General features: G+C 39.0%; 2 protein-coding genes across 2 annotated transcripts; both read left to right on the forward strand.

The window, feature by feature from the left end:
* Window positions 1-384: 384 nt before the first annotated feature.
* Window positions 385-3799, forward strand: LOC147513211 (Transketolase). The gene is made up of 7 exons (XM_086596222.1): window positions 385-1144; window positions 1300-1390; window positions 1478-1583; window positions 1677-1959; window positions 2055-2203; window positions 2285-2438; window positions 2549-3799. Exons 1-7 carry the CDS (start codon window positions 668-670, stop codon window positions 3506-3508), a joined length of 2220 nt encoding a protein of 739 aa, XP_086452348.1. The 5' UTR covers window positions 385-667; the 3' UTR covers window positions 3509-3799.
* An 11558-nt stretch (window positions 3800-15357) lies between these two features.
* LOC147513212 (RNA 3'-terminal phosphate cyclase/enolpyruvate transferase, alpha/beta) lies at window positions 15358-19795 on the forward strand. Its single transcript, XM_086596223.1, is given in 10 exon segments — window positions 15358-15837; window positions 15916-16160; window positions 16474-16591; window positions 16593-16628; window positions 17449-17663; window positions 17749-17866; window positions 17981-18179; window positions 19410-19471; window positions 19565-19642; window positions 19645-19795. Coding segments are annotated over 10 exon segments (1548 nt in total). The 5' UTR covers window positions 15358-15501; the 3' UTR covers window positions 19786-19795.
* Window positions 19796-20064: the final 269 nt, after the last annotated feature.

Raw genomic sequence — 20064 nt, forward strand, 5'->3', positions numbered from 1 at the left:
TCAAGCAAATGGATAAGACATTCGCCTATTCGGTATAATTTAGTATATACCATAATATTCTTAAATAGAAAGTGATTTCAAAGATTATGGTTTGAAATTACGAATTCTAAGAAGTTATTAATGGCGAAAATAAAAACAAATACATGACAAATTGACAATGCCTGAAGTCCTAAACTGCCTAACCAAAATAATCACTACATACCTACTCTATCAAGTTTAGAATCATTAGCAGAATTGCACAATCATTAGCAAGCCCAATTGAAGTTGAATTATCCAAAAACAGTATACTCATTTAAATGTCATTTAGTTCTTATCCAAATGTAAAATAAATCAGAATTTCAGTATTTCAAGCCTTTTTTCCACTTGTCAAACCAAAAAATAACTGAGAAAACAATGTCAAAACTTATAAATTTAAAAAAAAAAAAATTGGAAGGTCCTCATTTCCTACCCTCTCCCAACGGCCCAGATCTCCTTCCCTCAATATCCAACGCTCATCTTACAAAGTCTCCTCGTCTATAACGAAAAACACCTTAAATCCTCTTTCTCTCTTCTCTCTTCTCTCTCACCCTCTCTCGTCATCTCTAACCATTTTCAAAGCGTAGAAGAAGAAGAGAGATAGGAAAACTCTCTCTCTCTCTCTCTCTCTTCAAATCTTGATAAACAAACTATGGCTGCTTCATCATCACTAACAGTATCACAAGCACTAGTGGGCCGAACAATAGCCCATCATCACAACCAAGCTTCTACAGACCGTCTTTCTCTTCTCACAACACTCACTGCAAACCGTTCTCTTAAATCATCAACACGTGTTTCAACGAGATCTCGTAAAAGCCAACTCGTTTCACGTTCAGTAATCCGTTCAGCGGCAGTTGAAACATTGGAAACGACAGAAACAGCATTGGTTGATAAATCAGTGAATACAATAAGGTTTTTAGCAATTGATGCAGTTGAGAAAGCTAATTCGGGTCATCCGGGTTTACCCATGGGTTGTGCTCCAATGGGTCATATTTTATATGATGAAGTTATGAGGTATAATCCTAAAAATCCTTATTGGTTTAACCGTGATCGTTTTGTTCTTTCTGCTGGTCATGGTTGCATGCTTCAATATGCTCTCCTTCATCTCGCTGGCTACGACTCTGTTCTGGTAAGCAAAATGCCTATGTTTTAATTTAATTGGATCTGACTCAGCAAGTTGTTACTTACGTTTGTTTAATTGCACCAAATTTAAGGATAGCAATGCCTTTATGAGTTTGGTAGTTACGTTGTTGAATCTGATTACGGTTGGAATGGATTTTGTAGGAGGAAGACTTGAAACAATTTAGACAATGGGGAAGCAGAACCCCGGGTCATCCTGAGAATTTTGAGACACCTGGTGTAGAAGTTACTACTGGTTTGTTTCTGTTTCTTTAGTAATTTTCTTACTCTTGGGGAACTTTTGTATTTTACACACTTTCTTATTTGTATGATTTCTTTGTAGGTCCTCTTGGCCAAGGTGTTTGCAATGCCGTTGGATTGGCCCTTGCGGAGAAGCATTTGGCTGCTCGTTTCAACAAACCCGACAGTGAGATTGTCGACCATTACACGTAAAAACCCAGCTAGTCACCATCTAGTTTTTACTTGTTTATATTTACTTAGATATTTGACTTACTTGATTTTTTATACTTTGATATGATCAGATATTGTATTCTTGGTGATGGTTGTCAAATGGAGGGGATTTCAAACGAAGCCTGTTCGCTTGCTGGCCATTGGGGACTTGGAAAGCTGATTGCTTTCTACGATGACAACCACATCTCCATTGATGGTGACACTGCAATTGCATTCACTGAGAGTGTTGATACACGTTTTGAGGGTTTAGGGTGGCATGTTATTTGGGTCAAGAATGGAAACACCGGGTATGATGAGATCCGTGCTGCCATCGAGGAAGCAAAATCTGTCAAAGACAAACCCACTTTGATTAAGGTATAGTTCCTGTGAGATCCTTAGAAACTTATTATACTTCAAGTCCTTTTGTCAAATGGTGTTGACAGTATATTTGAAATTTGGTGTCATATCAGGTGACTACTACCATTGGGTTTGGATCACCAAACAAGGCAAACTCATACAGTGTACACGGTAGTGCTCTGGGTGCCAAGGAAGTTGATGCCACAAGGCAGAACCTTGGCTGGCCATATGAACCTTTCCATGTGCCAGAAGATGTCAAGAAGTAAGAACTCAACAATGCCTCTAGGATCAACTAGAATTTAGTATATGATCCTCAAATGGGTTTGGTTGATTTTTCTTACAGGCATTGGAGTCGACATATTCCCGAAGGTGCTTCTCTTGAGGCTGAATGGAATGCTAAATTTGCAGAGTACGAGAAGAAGTACAAGGAGGATGCTGCTGAGCTGAAATCCCTTATTACTGGTGAACTGCCTACCGGCTGGGAGAAGGCTCTTCCTGTGAGTTGTGTTTAGATCGGTTTCATTGCTCTTTGAGATGAATATTTATTGAATTGTATGCTCATGGGTTGTTGGATCATTTTTCTGATTCTTGGTCTGCTTGTCCCCAGAAATACACACCAGAGATCCCTGGGGATGCCACCCGAAACCTGTCTCAGGCTTGCCTCAATGCACTAGCACCAGTTCTCCCTGGGCTTGTTGGTGGTAGTGCAGATCTTGCTTCCTCCAACATGACCTTGCTGAAGATGTTTGGGGACTTCCAAAAGAACACCCCTGAGGAGAGAAATATCCGCTTTGGTGTTAGGGAGCATGCAATGGGTGCCATCTGCAATGGGATTTGCCTCCACAGCCCTGGTTATATCCCCTACTGTGCAACCTTCTTTGTGTTCACTGATTACATGAGGGCTGCCATTAGAATTTCTGCCTTGTCCGAGTCTGGAGTAATTTATGTGATGACCCATGACTCAATTGGGCTCGGAGAGGATGGTCCAACTCATCAACCCATTGAGCACCTTGCAAGTTTCAGAGCCATGCCCAACATTCTGATGCTCCGTCCAGCTGATGGAAATGAGACTGCTGGGGCATACAAGGTTGCAGTCGACAACAGGAAGAGACCCTCAATCCTCGCCCTTTCCCGCCAAAAGCTTCCAAATCTTCTTGGAACATCCATTGAAGGTGTTGAGAAGGGAGGATATATCATTTCAGACAATTCAACAGGTAACAAGCCAGATGTCATCCTGACCGCCACCGGTTCCGAATTAGAGATTGCTTCCAAGGCTGCAGATGAACTCAGGAAGGAAGGGAAAACTGTTCGGGTGGTCTCTTTAGTTTCTTGGGAGTTGTATGAGGAACAGTCTGATGAGTATAAGGAGAGTGTCTTCCCTGCTGCTGTCACCGCCAGGGTTAGTATTGAGGCAGGATCTACATTTGGGTGGCATAAGATTGTAGGAAGTGGAGGAAAAGCTATTGGAATCGACAAGTTTGGAGCTAGTGCACCTGCAGGGAAAATTTACAAGGAATATGGCATTACAGCAGAAGCTGTCATTGCAGCAGCCAAATCACTTCTTTAGATTTGTTTAGCAATGTTTGATATTTTTTTCTTCAACTTCAAAATATTTGGCATTTGGGTTTTGGTTCCTGCGTTTCCAAGTTGAAAATACGATGGAGAAGAGGCTACTCTTGAGAGTGAGTTTAGAATGATGGCTTCTCTGATAAAAATAAAAAATGTGAGCTTTCTTTTTCTTTTATTTTTGCGTCCTCATGAACAGCGGAGTCTCCAAATTTAATCATGACTGGAGAGTCTGTCATATTATGTAATCTTCTCACTGGTTTTATTTAATTTTGTAACAATTTCAAGGAAACGTGGGTTTAATAAACTCAATTGCGCGCTATATATCAATCTGTGGCGCAGTCCAGTTTGCAGTCTGGTAATAGGTAAAACCTTGTGGATGTCTGAAGCCTATAAAAATGGATGGGTTTTGAATGAAAGTATCTTTAAATTTTCAAGGGGAGGGATTGTGAATAATGATGTGTTTGAACTTTGAAGTTCGACGTTTGTTTGTAATCTTATATGGATGGAAGTGTTGGATTTCAAGACACAAATTGGATGGGGTGAATTCTAGCCATATATTATGGGATAGACGCATAGCTCAATCTTATGAAATTGAAGTGGTCCTACTAATCTATTCACAGTCATCGGCCATGGCTAAGGTGATCCTACTATCCATAGTGTTTTGAGGCCTATAAATGAGTTGGGAAAGGAAAGATATTTGTTTGACACCTTTCGAATGGTGAAGATGCTGGCCCCTTTGGCTAAAATATCAACGTTGTCCTACTTCCACAAAATATATTGATGACAATGAGATTTATAAGAGACGAGCTCTAATTTTGTCTCCTGTCTACAAGTTTCCAATTCCTCTGTCACTTAAGTGAACGAGTAACAGTGCATGAGTTCCGAGGGAATATGGCATATTCTCAGTTCACTCTATATGACTATATGACAATGTAATTCTCACGTACGTGGGGTTTGAAACTTCGAATTATGTAGTAATGACAGATGACTAATGCTGGTCCAGAAGTTTTAATGGTTAAATTGATATATGAACTGGTTGTCTAAATGGATATTCGCGAGTTCATACTTGATGCTAGAAAATGTAAGGGAGATGGGAGAAATATACAGCAAGAGATAAATGAACCCTAGCTATTCAACTGATGTTTCCTCCTCGGAAATCCTTTAGTATGAGGCCATGATTCATCATTTCATCGTTGGGCTTCAGCTTTCAAAGTTTCAATTTAACTGCAACAAAAGGTGCATGTTTAAAGTTGAATTCATCATAGGGGATGGTTATATGAACTCCACCTTATAGTGACTCCAAAGTTACTCCACTCATAATAGTGGACTTACAATATGAATTGAGAGCTAATTTTTTATGAGGATATACATCGCATGATAGAGATTATTCCTACAAAAAATCAGTTCAATTGAATATATTTAACATTGTCAAAAATTGTACCAAAATTAAAAGAATATAGATCGTTGGATAATTTCATAACATTATAAAAGATTTTTGATGAGATTGTACATTTTCAAATGAATTGATTTTTTGTGAGAATGATCTCTATTGTGTAGAGAACATCTACACAAAAAATTAGCTTCTAATTCATTATATTTAGTAGTGGAGTGTTTTTTTTTGAGTCATTTTAAGTGGAGTTCATATAACCATCCTGTCCATCATATTGACTATATGCTTCGACTTTAATACTCAAAAATAACGTTCATCACTTCATCTTGCTGAATCAAAATATCTTCTACAGGACTACCGTAGAATGTATTGCACTATTGCCGTATTGGACATTTGGACCGCGATCCGGATAATCTGTTCAATGCTGAATAATAAACTGTACCTGATTACTCAAGTTGAGCAATCTTAATCCAATTAGTTTATTTTAAACTGGTCAACTCTTGAAGGAGTACACTGATCGATTTTTTTTATTTTTTTTATTTTTTTTCAATTACCATTTCCATTATTTTCTACTAAGAGGAGCTCTATATCACAGTCAGCAAGACCGGTCACGATTTTTCATTGTGACTGATAACGTATACGCACCAAGTATGAGGCAATCAACATCTAAGGAAGTGGTCCATTGAAGCAACCTTGCTCCAAATTTCAATTAGCCTGGTCAGGGTGAAAAAATTGGTCGGCTAGAGATACATTTCACTTTACCGGAAAAACTACAAGAGGTGAAAATATCTCATTCACGGACTCACGGTATAATGAAATTGTCATTTGCCCTTAAAATACACATGGAGACATGGAGTGCGTAGTTCCCATAAACAACATATCGGATGGTTTTAGAGCATTTGCAATGCAGGCGGATAAGGGGGGTTTGTGACTATAGTCACCAGTTTTGTTGAAAAAAAGGTGTCCAATGCAGAGATGAAAAACTGGTGATTATTTCCCCCAATTGGAATCAAGGTGAAACCTTCTACCGAGATAGTGACTGACTTGTTAACTTCGGACGGGATGTTGAATTCCGTCTCGTGTGTTTTTTTCAATTTTATTTTCGGACGGAATGTTTCATTCCGTCTCGCGTGTTTTTTTCAATTTTTTTTAACTTCAGATAAAATACCGGACGGGATGTTACATTCCGTCTCGATCAAAAAGCTTCTAGACGGAATCTAACATCTTGCCGAGATTTTTTTTCCACCTTTACATTGCACAGCTTTATCTTGTTTTTCACCGTTTTAGTGAAATGAGGAGGAATAAGTGTCTACGTGGAGGTAAATAAGAGGGGAATTATTTTGACTTGCATTGCAAATGATCTTAAGTGACATTTTAGCATTTCGAACCCTAGGGGGGTGGGGACTGAGAGCTGGGCGATAAATGAAAATTCACTTTAACTTTTTCTTGAAGTGCAAGTAACAATTTTTAAAACCATGAGTATCAAGGCATGTTCAAAAAGAATTGTAAATTCCTACATTACTAAAGTAGCCAAGAAGCACAATCTATAATCTATCTAATAAAATAAGTTAGTGTAATAAAATAAGTCAGTGTGGGGCCATAGGACTCCTTCCGGCAGCTAGAAATTTTCTTAACAAATTATTATGACACGACGGATCCAAAAACTTATAGAGTATGTGCAGTTTTTTATTTGGGCACAAAAATATTAGATCATTATTGATTTAGTTGGGGCTTTTATCTTTCGGTAGGTTGTGATTCTTTTGGGACTAATTTGAAACAGAGTTTACATCTCATACTAGCTCTTTGTTGTTGTATATTTGGGGGAGCATGCTGCTGCCCATTTGGAAGAGTTTGTTGCTGCCCATATGGTGGAGTTTGCTGCTGCACATTTGGTGGAGCTTGTTGCTGCCCATATGGTGGAGTTTGCTGCTGCACATTTGGTGGAGCTTGTTGTTGCCCATATGGTGGAGTTTGCTGCTGCACATTTGGTGGAGCTTGTTGTTGCTCACGTGCAGCGCACAATAAAGAGTATTATGGGAATTTGAAAATATAACTAGATTGGTCACGGCCAAACTTGTCCACAGACGGGAACTAGGACCAATCTCTAATTAGACATTATTTAGTCTTAAATGTCTAATTCTCTATTAACCAATATCTAAAACCCCTTGAAACATCTATATACTAATTTATAACAAAAAACAACTGACTACCAAGGAGGTTTGGTACCGTACATCAGTGATCAGCGCATGTAATCGTGTATTGATGTTGTTGCTGTTGCTTGTTATGGTTGTTGGGAGATGGATGAGAGATTCACTCAACCATAAAAGTGACAAAAAACCTCACCAAACCTCACTAGTCTTTTTTCTTTTTTCGATAATCACCAAACCGCAATAGTCGCGTGGGATTTATTCTATTTGTATAAATTGCTAGGTCCTACTCATGTAGTTAGGAAAACAAATTAATAAACGCCTTAAACATGTGCAGCCCTCGCGATACTGTGCAGCACATGCATGATGCATCTATAATATTTTGACCCACAAAATGATCACATGCGTGAATGACTCATCTATAATATTTTATTTAGACAGAAGCTTTTTTGTTCATAATCAATAAATTATTTGTACAAAATGAATTATTTACATGTTTACGATTTAGCTCAATATAGATGAAATACTTTAAAACAAAGCATTAATGGATTCTAAATATGGTGGATCCAAATCCATTAGTGCTTGAGTAATTAATTCTAGCGTAGTCAAGGCATTAAGGCACACCTAAGGCTCAAGTATCATTTTTGTGTTTTTGGCGCAAAGCGTGGCACGCTCCTTATTAAAGTGAGGCGCGTAGTAATAATAAAAGAAATTTAACAAATAAAAAAAAATATTAAATATGACATGAATTATTACTGATTTGTTTAGCCAAACATTAAAATTAATTCTATGTGATTGTAAACATTAGAAAAATAAAACTTGTATTTCTCAATACAATCTAGCTCAACTTTAATAAACCCTAAAAGAGTGAATTAATCGAATTAAGCCAAACGAGCTTTTCATGAAATAGAACATATGATTTAAATTTTGGAATTCCGTAAAATTTTATTTAATTCATTTTTGTATCTTCTCTCAATCCATACAACTTAACAAAAACTAGTCAAAATTAAAGTTTAGAGTGTACTCTATGATAAAACTTATTAAATTTATACAATTTCTTGTACCATACAACAATTAGATCGAGTGTAAATGTATCACATATAGCAAAATTTGTTCAAAAAGAAAAATAAAAAAACTGTATATATAACGGATTAACGGGTCTAAACTTCATGGGCCTCGGCTGGGATATCCACACCTACATGGTAACTTGGTAAGAAGAAGAAGAAGAAATTCTAGGGATGTCCATTCTCGCCAAAACCAAACCCGCCTAAAACCGAAAAAAAAACCAGACCCGAACCCGCCTCGAGCCGACAAAACCCGAACCCGAACCTGGACCGAAATACATAGGGTCGGGGTTTGTCACACTATCTAAACCCGGACCGACCGAACCGACCGAACCCGAACCGATAATTTGGCCCTAAACCCGATTAAAAGGGTTAAAAGCCGAAACCATATCAGGACCGAACCCAACCCAAAACCCGGTTATATAGGGTAAAATGCCCGACCAAAACCGAACCCGAACGCACCATAATTCCTAACAACTATATTTTCATTTATTATCTATTTATCTTCAACAAACTTTTACTTTTTTCATTACTATTTACTTTTGGTCTTCAAGACAAATTACCTTTGACTTTACTCTTACTACTCTCTTCTTCTTCCTCCAACAACTCCCCAAAACAAAGACAACCTAATCACACGCTCATGATGAAGAGATTGGTGGGTTTGATAGTCTTCTTAAGTTTCAGATTCATTTCGAGAAAATTTGCAAAGACTTCCTCAAATATCTCTTTCTAAATGGTCACTGCGCGAAAGAAATCAACAGTCGGATTCACACCAGTTGGTTAAACCAAAACTCCCAAAAGCCATCAATTTTATCAAATCAATGAGTCGATTCACACACCACGAAGTCGAAACGAACCCAAAAACCATCAATCTTATTGAAGTTATATGCTTTGGAATTCTTGCTTTGTTTTGGTTTTATTTTTCTTTTCTTTTGCTTTTCAAAAATGCAATCCTGTGTTTTGAATCTTTCACGATTTGTTGGGTGGACTTTTACGATGTTAAAGTTAAAGCGGATCAAATCCAATAAAAGAAGATGGCTTTTGATTAATTAGATGAAAAAGAGGTTTTTTTTTTTGAGATCTTGAGATCTAATAACCGAAAACGACGTTCCCGATGAAGAGATTTAATATTCTTTTATTTCATATATTTCGGTTTTACCATAAACCAAACCGAACCCGAATCTGACCACGAAACATAGGGTTAGGGTAGGGTTTGGTCACATGTATCCAACAAATGCCGAACCGAACCCGACCAAAAGAATAGGTAGGGCCGAGTAACCCGATACCCGTTCAAAACCGAAAAAATCGGTTCGGGCCGTCGGGTATTGCGTTTGGACATCCCTAAGAAATTCTAGGGATGTCCATTCCGCCTCAAAACCCCGAAACCTAAAACCCAAAAAAAACCAACCTTGAACCTCGAGGCGAGGCAAAACCCGAACCCGAACCCGGACCGAAATACATAGGGTCGGGTTTGGTCACACTATCTAAACCCGGACCGACCGGAACAGGACCCCGATAATTTGGCCCTAAACCCGTTAAAAGGGTTAAAAGCCCGAAACCATATCCGGACCGAACCCGAACCCAAAACCAGGTTATATAGGGTAAAATGCCCCACCAAAACCCGAACCCGAACCGCACCATAATTCCCAACAACTATATTTTCATTTATTATCTATTTATCTTCAACAAACTTTTTTTCTTTTTCTCATTACTATTTTTTTGGTCTTCAAGACAAATTACCTTTTGACCGCATCTCCTTACTACTTTCTCTCTCTTCCCTCCAACAACTCCCCAAAAACAAGCACAACCCAATCACACGCTACATGATTTAAGAGATTGGTGGGTTTTGATAGTCTTCTTAAGTTTCAGATTCACCGGAAAATTTGCAAAGACCTCCTCAAATATCTCTTTCTAAATGTGGTCACCAAGGTCGAAAGAAATCAATCGCAGTCGGATTCACACCACCACAAGAACCGAACCCCAAAAAGCCATCAATCTTATTGCCAAATCAATCAGTCGATTCACACCACCACAAGAAGTGAAACTCAAAAAAAACCATCAATCTTATTGAGTTATTGTCTTGGAATTGCTTTGCTTTTGGTCTATTTTTCTTTCTTTTTGCTTTTCAAAAACGCAATCCCGTGTGTTTTGAATCTTTTGATTTGTTTGGGTGGTTTTACGATGTTAAAGTTAAACGGATCAAATCCAATAAAAGAAGATGGCTTTTGATTAATTAGATGAAAAAAGAGTTTTTTCGAGATCTAATAACTGAAAATGGCGTTCCACGATGAAGAGATTTAATATTCTTTTATTTCATATATTTCGGGTTTTACCATACCCAAACCCGAACCTCGAACCCGGGACGGTAATGCAAACATAGGGTTAGGGTAGGGTTTGGTCACATGTATCCAACAAATACCCGAACCCGAACCCGACCAAAAGAATAGGTAGGGCCGCCCGTGAACCCGTTCACCGCTCAAAAATCGGAATCGGGCGGGTCGGTGCCGTTTGGATCCATCTAAGAAATTCTAGGGATGTCCATTCTCGCCTCAAACCCAAACCCGCCCAAAACCAAAAAAAAAACCCGAACCGCGCCGAGGCGACAAAACCCGAACCCGAACCGGCACCGAAATACATAGGGTCGGGTTTGGTCACACTATCTAAACCCGGACCGGACCCGGAACCGATTGGAGATAATTTGGCCCTAAACCCGTTAAAAGGGTTAAAAGCCCGAAACCATATCCGCATCGAACCCAACCCAAAAACCCGGTTATATAGGGTAAAAATGCCCGACCAAAACCCGAACCCGAACCGCACCATAATTCCCAACAACTATATTTTCATTTATTATCTATTTATCTTCAACAAACTTTTACTCTTTTTTTCATTACTATTTACTTTTGGTCTTCAAGACAAAATTACCTTTGGACCGCACTTCTTTACTACTTCTTTCTTCCCTCCAACAACTAAAAACAACATAACCCAATCACACGTTCATGATGAAGAGATTGGTGGGTTTGATGGTCTTCTTAAGTAAGCCAGATTCACTCGGAAAATTTAAAGACCTCCTCAAATATCTCTTTTTAAATGTGGTCACCAAGGCCGAAAGAAATCAACGGTCGGATTCACACCACCACAAAGTGAAACTCCCAAAAAGCCATCAATCTTATCAATCAATCAACGGTGTCGATTCACACCACCACAAGAAGTCGAAACTCCCAAAAAACCATCAATCTTATTGAGTTATTATGCTTTGGAATTGCTTGCTTTGCTTGGTCTATTTTTTTTTCTTTCGCTTTTCAAAAATCGCAAACTCGCGTGTGTTTTAATCTTTGATATTTGTTGGGTGGGCTTCGATGATTAAAGTTAAAGCGGATCAAATCCAATAAAAGAAGATGGCTTTTGATTAATTAGATGAAAAGAGGTTTTTTCTTGAGATCTAATAAGCGAAAATGGCGTCCCTGATGAAGAGATTTAATATTCTTTTTTATTATATTTCCGGTTTTACCATGAAACAGAAACCCGAACCCGAACCCGAATTTGCGGGAAACATAGGGTTAGGGTAGGGTTCACATGTATCCAATAAATACAACCGAACCCGAACCGAAAGAAAAATAGGCGGCCCGTAACCCGATCTGGATTCAAAACCGAAAAAAAATCGGGTTGGTCGAATTCGTTTGGACATCCGTTTGGAAATTAAGGGATGTCCATTCGCCGAAACCCGAAACCCGCCCAAAACCCGAAAAAGACGAACCCCTCGGAGGCAGACAAAACCGAACCCAACCCGGACCGAAATACATAGGGTCGGGTTTGGTCACACTATCTAAACCCGGACCGACCGAACCAGGCAGATAATTTGGCCCTAAACCCGATTAAAAGGGTTAAAAGCCCAAACCATATCGAGACCAGAACCCGAACCCAAAACCCGGTTATATAGGGTAAAATGCGGACCAAAACAGAACCGAACAGGACCATAATTCCCAACAACTATATTTTCATTTATTATCTATTTATCTTCAACAAACTTTACTTTTTTTTTCATTACTATTTACTTTTGGTCTTCAAGACAAATTACCTTTGGACCGCACTCTTTACTACTCTTTTCTCTCTTCCAACAACTCCCCAAAACAAGCACAACCCAATCACACGCGTCATGATGAAGAGATTGGTGGGTTTGATAGTCTTCTTAAGTTCCAGATTCACCGGAAAATTTGCGGCCTCTCCTCAAATATCTCTTTTAAATGGGTCACCAAGGCCGAAAGAAATCAGCGGGTCCGGATTCACACCACCACAAAGAAACGGAAACTCCCAAAAGCCATCAATCTTATGTCAAATCAACGAAGTCGATTCACACCACCACAGAAGTCGAAACTCCCAAAAACCATCAATCTTATTGAAGTTATTGTCTTGGAATTAACTGCTTTGCTTGGTCTATTTTCTTTTCTTTTGCTTTTCAAAAATTTAATCCGTGTGTGTTTTGAATCTTTTTCATTTGTTGGGTGGCTTTACGATGTTAAAGTTAAACGGATCAAATCGATAAAAGAAGATGGCTTTTGATTAATTAGATGAAAAAGAGTTTTTTTTGAGATCTAATAACCGAAAATGACGTTCGATGAAGAGATTTAATATTCTTTTATTTCATATATTTTGGGTTTTACCATACGAAAACCCGAACCCGAACCCGACGGCACCAAAACATAGGGTTAGGGTAGGGTTTGGTCACATGTATCCAACAAATACCGAACCCGAACCCGACCAAGAAGAAGTAGGCCCCGTAACCCGATAATGGATTCAAAACCGAAAAATCGGGTTCGCCTGTCGGTAGTGCGTTTGGACATCCCTAAGAAATTTAGGGATGTCCATTTCGCTCAAACCCAAACCCGCCCAAAAAAAAAAAAAAACCGCGACCGAACCCCCGCCCGAGGCCCGACAAAACCCGAACCCGAACCGGACCGAAATACATAGGTCGGGTTTGGTCACACTATCTAAACAGGACCGCCCCGAACCCGACCGATAATTTGGCCCTAAACCCGTTAAAAGGGTTAAAAGCCCGAAACCATATCCGGACCGAACCGAACCCAAAACCCAGGTTATATAGGGTAAAAATGCCCGACCAAAACCCAAACACGAACGGACCATAATTCCCAACAACTATATTTTCATTTATTATCTATTTATCTTCAACAAACTTTTTACTCTTTTTCTCATTACTATTTACTTTTTGGTCTTCAAGACAAATTACCTTCGACCGCACTTTACTACTCTCTTCTTCCCTCCAACAACTCCCCTAAAAACAAAGACAACCCAATCACATTGCGTTAAGCGATGAAGAGATTGGTGGGTTTGATAGTCTTCTTAAGTTTTGCAGATTCCTTTCCGGAAAATTTGCGAAGACCTCCTCAAATATCTCTTTCTAAATGTGGTCACCAGCGCCGAAGAAATCAACAGTCGGATTCACACCACCACAAGAACCGAAACTCCCAAAAGCCATCAATCTTATCATATAAATCAGCCAGTCGATTCACACCACCACAAGTCGAAACTCCCACGAAAAAACCATCAATCTTATTGAGTTATTGTCTTGGAATTCTTTGCTTGCTTGCCTATTTTTTTTCTTTTGCTTTTCAAAAATCGCGATCCGCGTGTGTTTTGAATCTTTTCACGATTGTTGGGTGGGCTTTACGATGTTAAAGTTAAAGCATCAAATCCAATAAAAGAAGATGGCTTTTGATTAATTAGATGAAAAAGAGGTTTTTTTGAGATCTAATAAGCGAAAATGACGTTCACGATGAAGAGATTTAATATTCTTTTATTTCATATATTTGGGTCGGGTTTTACCATACCGAAACCCGAACCCGAACCCGACGGCGCACCAAACATAGGGTTAGGGTAGGGTTTGGTCACATGTATCCAACAAATGAACCGAACCCGAACCCGACCAAGAAGAATAGGGCGCCCGTAACCCGATAATTCGTTCAAAACCGAAAAAATCGGGTTGGGCGCGTCGAATTGCCGTTTGGACATCCTAAGAAATTCTAGGGATGTCCATTCTGCTCAAACCCAAAACCCGCCTAAAACCCGAAAAAAAAAACGCCCCGAACCAGCCGAGGCGACAAAACCGAACCCGAACCTGACCGAAATACATAGGGTCGGGTTTGGTCACACTATCTAAACCCGGACCGACTAACCCGACCCGATAATTTGGCCCTAAACCCGTTAAAAGGGTTAAAAAGTCGAAACCATATCCAGATCGAACCCGAACCCAAAACCCAGGTTATATAGGGTAAAAATGCGACCAAAACCCGAACACCGAACTGCACCATAATTCCTAACAACTATATTTTCATTTATTATCTATTTATCTTCAACAAACTTTTACTCTTTTTCTCATTACTATTTACTTTTTAGTCTTCAAACAAATTACCTTTGGACCGCCACTTACTACTCTCTTCTCTTCCCTCCAACAACTCCCCCAAAAAAACAAGACAACCCAATCACACGCTCACATGATGAAGAGATTGGTGGGTTTTGATAGTCTTCTTAAGTTCAGATTCACTCTTAAAATTTGCAAAGACTCCTCAAAAATCTTTCTAAATGTAACACGCGCCGAAGAAATCAACAGTCGGATTCACACCACCACAAGAAATCAAACTCCCAAAAAGCCATCAATCTTATTATCAAATCGGCAAAGTCGATTCACACCACCACAAGTCGAAACTCCCAAAAAAAAACCATCAATCTTATTGAGTTATCATTTTGGAATTGCTTTTTTTGCTTGCCTACATTGGCCTTATTTTTCTTTCTTTTCGAAAAAAAATGCAATCGCGTGTGTTTTGAATCTTTGATGATTTGTTGGGCTTTTACGATGTTAAAGTTAAAACAGATCAAATCCAATAAAAGAAGATGGCTTTTGATTAATTAGATGAAAAAGGGTTTTTTTCGGAGATCTTGAGATCTAATAACCGAAAACGACGTTCCCGATGAAGAGATTTAATATTCTTTTATTTCATATATTTCGTTTTTACCATACCCAAACCCGAATCGAACCCGACGGGCACCGAAAATATAGGGTTAGGGTAGGGTTTGGTCACATGTATCCAACAAATACCCGAACCCGAACCGAACCCCGAAAGAATAGGGCCGGGCCCGGGTAACCCGATACCCGTTCAAAACCCGAAAAATCGGGTTCGGGCCGGGTCGGGTACCCGTTTGGACATCCCTAAGAAATTCAAAGCTTAAAAACGTGCAGACTCTTCTTATTTGATATATGTCCCAAGCCAAAAGAAGTTGGTGGTAGGTGAAGCCAAAAAAAAAACTCAACAACAACAAAATTTAAACACAACAAGAAATCGAGAGAGAGAGAGAAAAAAGAAAAGAAAAGAAATCAGAAATGGCGCAAGTTAGCAACATGGCTAGATGTTTACAAACCGGAAATAATTTCATTACAGATTTGCCGAAATCTCGGAACGCCAAAGCTTTGAATTGTATTCGGATTGGATCAGAATCGAAAAGTTTGAGCCTGGTTTTTGGTAGAAAAGCAGTTAAGTTTAATAATAATAGTAAGTGTGGTTTTAGAGTTGATGCTTCTTCAGTTGCTGCTGCTGAGAAACCTTCAAAAGTACCAGAAATTGTTTTGCAACCCATTAAAGAAATCTCTGGTGTAGTTAAGTTACCCGGTTCTAAGTCTTTGTCCAATCGCATTCTTCTTCTCGCTGCTCTCTCTGAGGTAATCATTTTATTAGTTCGGGTAGCATACTTGTGATAGAATTGGATGAGAGGTAACTTGATTTATTTTTTCCCTCAGGGAACCACGGTGTTGGACAATTTGTTAAACAGTGAGGATATTCATTATATGCTTGGTGCTTTGAAGACTCTCGGGCTACAGCTGGAAGTAGACAGTGCTAATAACAGAGCTGTTGTTGAAGGATGTGGTGGACAGTTTCCTGTTGGGAAAGAATCGACAGAGGAAGTTCAACTTTTTCTAGGGAACGCAGGGACTGCAATGCGTCCATTGACTGCTGCAGTTATTGCTGCTGGTGGAAATGCCAGGTACTATGTCTATATATCTAACTCAATACAGGAAATAATATTTTTTTTCCAAAGTCCCTCAGCCTCATGCTTGGGACTCCCAGTCCCAGGGTACTGGTGTGTTATGAATTGTGACAAAGAATTCTCACTTTGTAAACTTATTTTTGAAACACTGTTGGTTTTGTAATCAACGGTATGGAGACATTTTTGCTTGTAATCCATTGAAAATAGTTGCTTCTTGACAAAGGAGATCCATAAATTTACCGTCTCTGGGCTTCTTAAGTTCACTTATGTGTCTTTTAGCTGACACCTCTTTTTATGTGATTGCATTCAGATATGTCCTGGATGGAGTCCCAAGGATGAGAGAGAGACCAATTGGCGACTTGGTTGTGGGTTTGAAGCAGCTTGGTGCAGATGTTGATTGTTTTCTGGGCACTAATTGTCCTCCTGTTACGTGTAAATGGAAATGGAGGCCTTCCTGGGGGAAAGGTGAACTTTTCCTAATTAATTTGGTTTGTTTGGAAATCAACCGCAGGATTTATCATCTCTTAGAACATAGTGGGCTGTCGATTTGTAGTTATCTCCTTTAGTGTATGTAATTATTCTGTGCCTGTCAGAAGAATGAAAAGAAAAATAAATGAAAAAATAAAACTATTTCTTAGGTTTCATTATGATCAGGTGAAACACATGAACCTAATTTAATGGCTCTATTTCTTCAACTGGATTGTTCCTTTAGTTCCTTTAGTTTATTTAGGTATTGGTCAATACCTTGATCCAGAAATTGCTCCTCCATTTTGGTCAAAATGCTTGTCAGGCATGAAAATTGCCCATTGATAAAATTTACTAAATAGTCATTGCCTTCTGTTCAGTAACCACTTCTCTTTATTGGGTCAAAAGAGTACTTGTTTTTTTTGGTAGCACTCAGTAATTATTACCTTCATATGTGGGGTACCTCTATGTTGGTCCTCCGATAAACCCATGTGTTCAATGGGCTTTTATGAGAAAGAATCTTATATTTTGCCAAGTATCTTTGTTCATGCCCAAGAATCCCTTTACAAGTTACAACCTGTGTATAAAGTCTCATTTGTTTTTCATAAAGATAAACTGCATAACGATGAGTTGTTCTCTTCTTCATGCATTTAACTATCTTTCTGATTTTTGTATGGGTTCATTTTTGTTGATCTTTAGGAAGAGAGTTGGCAATTGTACCTCTAATAATGTCTCCTTCTTCCCTTTTCGTTATTGTTGTTGTTGTTGTTGTTGTTGATATACCTGTTTCCAAGTTACTCAATACACATGTGCTTTTCAGGTGAAACTCTCTGGGACAATCAGTAGTCAGTACTTAACTTCATTGCTCATGGCAGCTCCTTTGGCTCTTGGAGATGTGGAGATTGAGATTATGGATAAACTTATCTCAATTCCATATGTTGAGATGACTTTAAAATTGATGGAAAGGTTTGGGGTCAGTGTTGAGCATAGCGATAGCTGGGATCATTTCTTGGTTCAAGGTGGTCAAAAGTACAAGTAAGTCTCTCAGATTTGTGATGTGGTAGCATTTTATTCAAGCTTATTTACAATTGATTTGATTGAATAAATTGTAACTCGTCAGGTCTCCTGGAAATGCTTTTGTCGAGGGTGACGCATCAAGTGCTAGTTATTTCTTAGGTGGCGCGGCAGTTACTGGTGGGACTGTCACAGTGGAAGGTTGTGGAACCAGCAGTTTACAGGTATTGACACTCACTGTATCTTGTTGTTATTACTGATTTTATGACCATAATAATCTATCCACGAGTTCTTCGAGACCAATGTGTTTCATAAAATCTTTTCTTGCTGTTATTTAGGGAGATGTGAAATTTGCTGAGGTTCTAGAAATGATGGGAGCAAAAGTTACTTGGTCAGAAAATAGTGTTACAGTTACTGGTCCACCCAGAGGGAAACGGTTGCATGCTGTTGATGTCAACATGAATAAAATGCCTGATGTTGCCATGACTCTGGCTGTAGTTGCACTTTTTGCTGATGGCCCAACTGCTATAAGAGATGGTATGTTTTAATTTGATGGAAAGTAGTTATAAAGAGAACTAGCAGTCTTGGAAACCCCCATTTACCCTATCCACACAGTTTTAATGAGTAAGTTTGGAAATAACTCCAAAGAGTGGGGGTGCATTCTTGGAGGTCTAGTGTAGTTAGCATCTTCCTTTACTGTTGCACTGTGGAATTCCTCACTTCATTAGGACTTGAAAGCCCATTTACTCTATCCGCACAGTGACACAGTGTTAATGACTATGTTTGGAAATAACGCCAAAGAGTGTGGTGCATTCTTGGGGGTCTAGTGTGGTTAGCATCATCCTTTACTGTTGCACTGAATTCCTTGGAACTCCACTTCATTAGGACTTGAAAGTTAATGATTCTGTTAAGATGAAACTCCTAAAAAGCTTGAAGTTGGGTGTCGCCAAATACTACGGCCTATGGGAAATGCATTTGGCCTTTAGTTCCTTATGCCACGTGGTGGTCTATCTGGAGACTGGAGAACAAGGAACGATGCCATCTTTAACAGCAAGCCCGCATCTATTGAAACCACTATTCGTAACATTAAAGCGAACTTGTGGCTTTGGACATCGATGCTTTCGGAGAGAAGGGGCTACTGTTTTGGGAACTTAATGTTAGAGTGGGGATATGTTATTTCAGATGTATCTTAGCTAGGATTTTTCACTTTTATGTTTCTTTTTTGTTAAACACCTCCTTGTATTGGTGAGTCTCTTACTCACTTTTTTCTTTCTTTCTTCTCATATGAATAAGATGCATATTTAAAAAAAAAAAAAAAAAAAAAAGCTCGGAGTTGGGTGTAAATTCTCATTAGATTGGTTTAACTTTGAAATTGTGACTCCATGAATCCTAGAGAAGTCCACTCCCAAGAGTCTGTCCTCATGACAGCCTTGGTGTTTGCCAAGCCTATAGGGGTTTCTATGAGCCAACTCACATTATATATCCAAGAAATACTTGCCTATGTCAGCTTAAATTTTCATATGTTAATTTAAATGTTAAGAGATGGTAAAAGCCAGGTGGGATTCTAGTTCAGTAGCAAAATATGTTGTCCTGTTAGATACATCCCAGGAAAAAGCAGCTCGCTTTGCAGACTGTTTGGTATTGAACGGTTTGGACTGGTTACACATAGTGAATCTGGTCATATATACTTTGTTTTACTTAAAGTTTTTGAAATCCAAAATTATCTCAACCCTCATTATTTCTCTCTTTAATTTTCTCTGCTCTTAGTGGCAAGTTGGAGAGTGAAGGAGACGGAACGAATGATTGCTGTTTGCACTGAACTGAGAAAGGTTGGGTTCCTTTGCTAATTTATATGCGTAGAAGCATTATTGTGGTTTGTCGGACACACTTATGAAACACATTCTTGTTTGGTTGCATTGTAGCTTGGCGCGACAGTGGAAGAAGGGCCAGATTACTGTGTCATCACTCCTCCAGAGAGATTGAATGTAACAGCAATCGACACACATATGATGATCACAGAATGGCCATGGCGTTCTCTCTTGCTGCCTGTGCGGATGTTCCTGTAACCATCAAGGATCCAGGTTGCACCCGAAAAACTTTTCCCGACTACTTTGAAGTCCTCCAAAGATTCACCAAGTATTGAGCAAAGAAAAGATCCAAGAAATAATGGGAGGACAAGAGGTGAGTTTCACTTGGATGTCCATAGGGTTTACGAAGCTGGTAGCTCGAAGGGAAGCTTATATTAAATGTCATCTATGGCATGGTGGACAATCACCATTCTTGTATTGTTTATGTTGTATTCTTTTACTGCATGTGATATTTTATTGAGGCTGTTTATTGTTCAGTACGCACCTAATTGAGGGGCGTTAGTTACTTAGTTTGACAGTTTTGCATTCCCTTGCTTCACAGTAATATCTTAATT

Source organism: Coptis chinensis, chromosome 3 (genome assembly GCF_015680905.1).
Source record: "Coptis chinensis isolate HL-2020 chromosome 3, ASM1568090v1, whole genome shotgun sequence".
In the NCBI taxonomy this organism is placed as follows: domain Eukaryota; kingdom Viridiplantae; phylum Streptophyta; class Magnoliopsida; order Ranunculales; family Ranunculaceae; genus Coptis; species Coptis chinensis.

Excerpts from the sequence above, each read along its gene's own strand:
- LOC147513211 (XM_086596222.1), top strand. The coding sequence starts at position 668 with ATGGCTGCTTCATCATCACTAACAGTATCACAAGCACTAGTGGGCCGA. Across the intron at positions 1,391-1,477 it reads TGGTGTAGAAGTTACTACTG|GTCCTCTTGGCCAAGGTGTT; the intron begins GTTTGTTTCTGT and ends ATTTCTTTGTAG. Across the intron at positions 2,204-2,284 it reads GTGCCAGAAGATGTCAAGAA|GCATTGGAGTCGACATATTC; the intron begins GTAAGAACTCAA and ends TTTTTCTTACAG.